The 2,655-nt window shown below is 63.4% G+C and overlaps 1 protein-coding gene across 1 annotated transcript; it reads left to right on the top strand.

Moving 5' to 3' along the window:
• Window positions 1–413: 413 nt before the first annotated feature.
• On the top strand, window positions 414–1,815 carry MNEG_16069 (Chloride channel protein CLC-d; the record flags this gene model as incomplete). Its single annotated transcript, XM_014035460.1, has 5 exons — window positions 414–418; window positions 723–855; window positions 1,290–1,385; window positions 1,595–1,716; window positions 1,803–1,815. 5 exons carry the CDS (start codon window positions 414–416, stop codon window positions 1,813–1,815), a joined length of 369 nt encoding a protein of 122 aa, XP_013890914.1.
• Window positions 1,816–2,655: the final 840 nt, after the last annotated feature.

Raw genomic sequence — 2,655 nt, 5'->3', positions numbered from 1 at the left:
GGCTGGTGGTGTGGGTTTGAGGGCGAGAGGTCTTGTGTGTGTGTGTGCGTGTGTGTGTGTGTGTGTGTGCGTTTGTGTGTGCGCGCGTGTTTCTACCTGTTTTTTGGGTGTGATCATGTGTATGTGTTTCTGCGTTTTTTGGGGGGGTATCCTCGTTGGTGGTGTGCCGTGCATGTGCTAGTCTATGTGTGTGGGTGGGAGAACCATGCACCGATCATACCTGAGTCCTCAATAGCACCTTGATTGGCGAGCAACGACGCGCCGACGTGCCGCGTGTCACCCACACGCAGGCCCCCTTCTTCGCCCCTGACCTGCCCTCCCCCTCCCCTTGTGGCCAGATCTGCGGGTTCTTCTTCCCCTGGGCTGCCGGCAAGTGCGTCCCCAAGGACCCCGAGTGGGGCGAGAGCTACGGCATGAGGTGCGGCCCCGCATGATGATGACAGGCTGTAAATTGCCGTGGGTTACTGACACGACAATCAGACAGCCCCTCCCCCATGCACAGCCTGAGCCAAACAGTCAGGATCCAGCGAGCATCCAGGCTGCGAAACACGGCCTCGCCGCTCTCCCTGCGGCACGAGCCAAACAGTCCGAAGCCCGCTGCTGCCACCGAAGCGCCCGGCCTGGCGGCATCGACACCAGCGCACGAGACGCCGCCTGCGGCCGTCCCCCTGCCCGACTGCCCCGACCGCCCCGACTGCCCGGCCGCCCGTGCCCCCCCAAAGGTTCACGTGTGAGCAGGAGGGCACCCACAACGACCTGGCGACCCTGTTCCTGTCCAGCGGCCACGACACCATTGTGCACCTGTTCAGCGTGGGGGCGGTGCCGGGGCAGCCCTGGGTGCGGCACTTCACGCAGGTGGGCGACGGGCGTGTGTTTGTGTGCATGTGGGTGTATGGGTGGGGGTGAGGATGACGGTGTGTGTGTGTGTGTGTGTGTGTGTGTGTGTTGGTCTGTGTGTGTGTGTAAGCGAAAGCGTGTACCTCGGTATGAGCGTGCATGCATGCACGTGTGTGTTTGTGTGACTGTGAAGTGCAAGCGTGTGTTTGTGTGTGGACATGCGTGTGTACATGCGTGTGAACATGCGTGCAGGTACATGGGAGGCTTGACACCTTCGCATGTGCAATGAAACCACCGCGCCGGCGCCCTCCCTAAGCCGCACTGATCCTAGAACCCCCGGAACCACGTTCTCCACGCCACGCCGCCCGGTGCTACGCTCTCCACCACGCGCACCCCCCGCCCAGCAACCCAACTGACGTTCCCGCGGCCGGCCGGCCCCCCCCCTCCCCCAGGGCTCCCTGGTGCTGTTCCTGGTGATCTACGTCATTCTGATGTCATTCGGCGCCGGCACCGCCATCCCCGGCGGCCTCTTCGTGCCGTCAATCCTGGTGGGGCCCGCCCACGCTTGCACCCTGCCCGCTTGCACTCATGTGTTTAGATTCAGATTGCGCCCGCCGACCCTGTCGCGGGTGCATATCCTAGACGAGAGGCAGCGTCGACCCTTTCAGCAAGCCGGCCGCCGTGTGTGTCGGATGCCATCCCGCCTCGCGGGCCCTTGACTCGTGCCCTGCCCGGCCGGGGCGCGTCGCATTGCCAGGCGGGCGCCACCTCTGGCGGCCTCGTGGGCAGCTGGCTGCGGATGTGGCTGCCGGGCTGGAACATCCAGCCCGGGCTGTACAGCCTCATGGCGGCCACGGCCACCCTCGGCGGCGTGTTCAGGTGCGGAAGAGATGCGCACACACTCTTGTTTGTGCGGGCGAAGGCTGGCTATAGGGTCGGGCCGCAGGGCGACTTTGCCCTCTCAGGGCGCCTGCATGATAGCCCTGTCCCCCTGGAAGACGGCTGCGCCCCCCTCGACTGGATACGGCCCGATGGCGCGAGCGCGGCGCCCTGCGCTTCGCACGTGCACCGCAGCAAGCATCCCCTTGTGTCCATTCATTTCGGGCTCGGCCCCGCTTCCGGAGGCCCCCTCCCGCTTGTTGCGCTCACGGGCGTGGCATCCTGCACGCGAAATCTCGAAAACTCATGCTCCCGGACCCCCCCCCCCCCCACACACACACACAGCATCTCAATCGCACCCACAAGTGTTGCTTCCCACGAGTCACACAATACACACAAGCACGCACAAACACACACAAACACACACACATAATCACACACACCTGAACACTATACACACACACCTGAATACTATACACACACACACACGTAATGAATCATCCACAAACACACACACACACACACACACATCCCCGCAGGAACTCCATCTCTCTGGTGGTGTTGGTGATGGAGGGGACGCGCAGTATCGAATACATGGGGGGGATCATCCTCTCGGTAAGACGGGCGCACGCGCGCGCATGTGTGTGTGTGTGTGAGAGTGTGTGTGTGTGGGTGTGGGTGTGGGTGTGTATGCCCGTGGTCGTTTGTATACTTTTCTTTGGATACGGCCGCCTGTGCGAGTGAGTGCATTTGTGTGCTGCGTGCGGTTGGGTAGGTCGTGCCATCGGGCCCCGGGGGTCAAAGGGTCATCCACGAAGAGGCCCGGCCGCGCGGCGCCCAAGAGCGCAGGGACCCGTCTGACGCGGGCGCCCCTCTCTTATGTGCCCTGCCCCATCCACCCGCCACCCAGCCGTCTGGCATCAGGTACTCCTCGACGCC

This window comes from Monoraphidium neglectum (assembly GCF_000611645.1).
Source record: "Monoraphidium neglectum strain SAG 48.87 unplaced genomic scaffold scaffold05945, whole genome shotgun sequence".
NCBI lineage: Eukaryota > Viridiplantae > Chlorophyta > Chlorophyceae > Sphaeropleales > Selenastraceae > Monoraphidium > Monoraphidium neglectum.
This window is presented reverse-complemented; position numbering and strand designations above follow the sequence as displayed.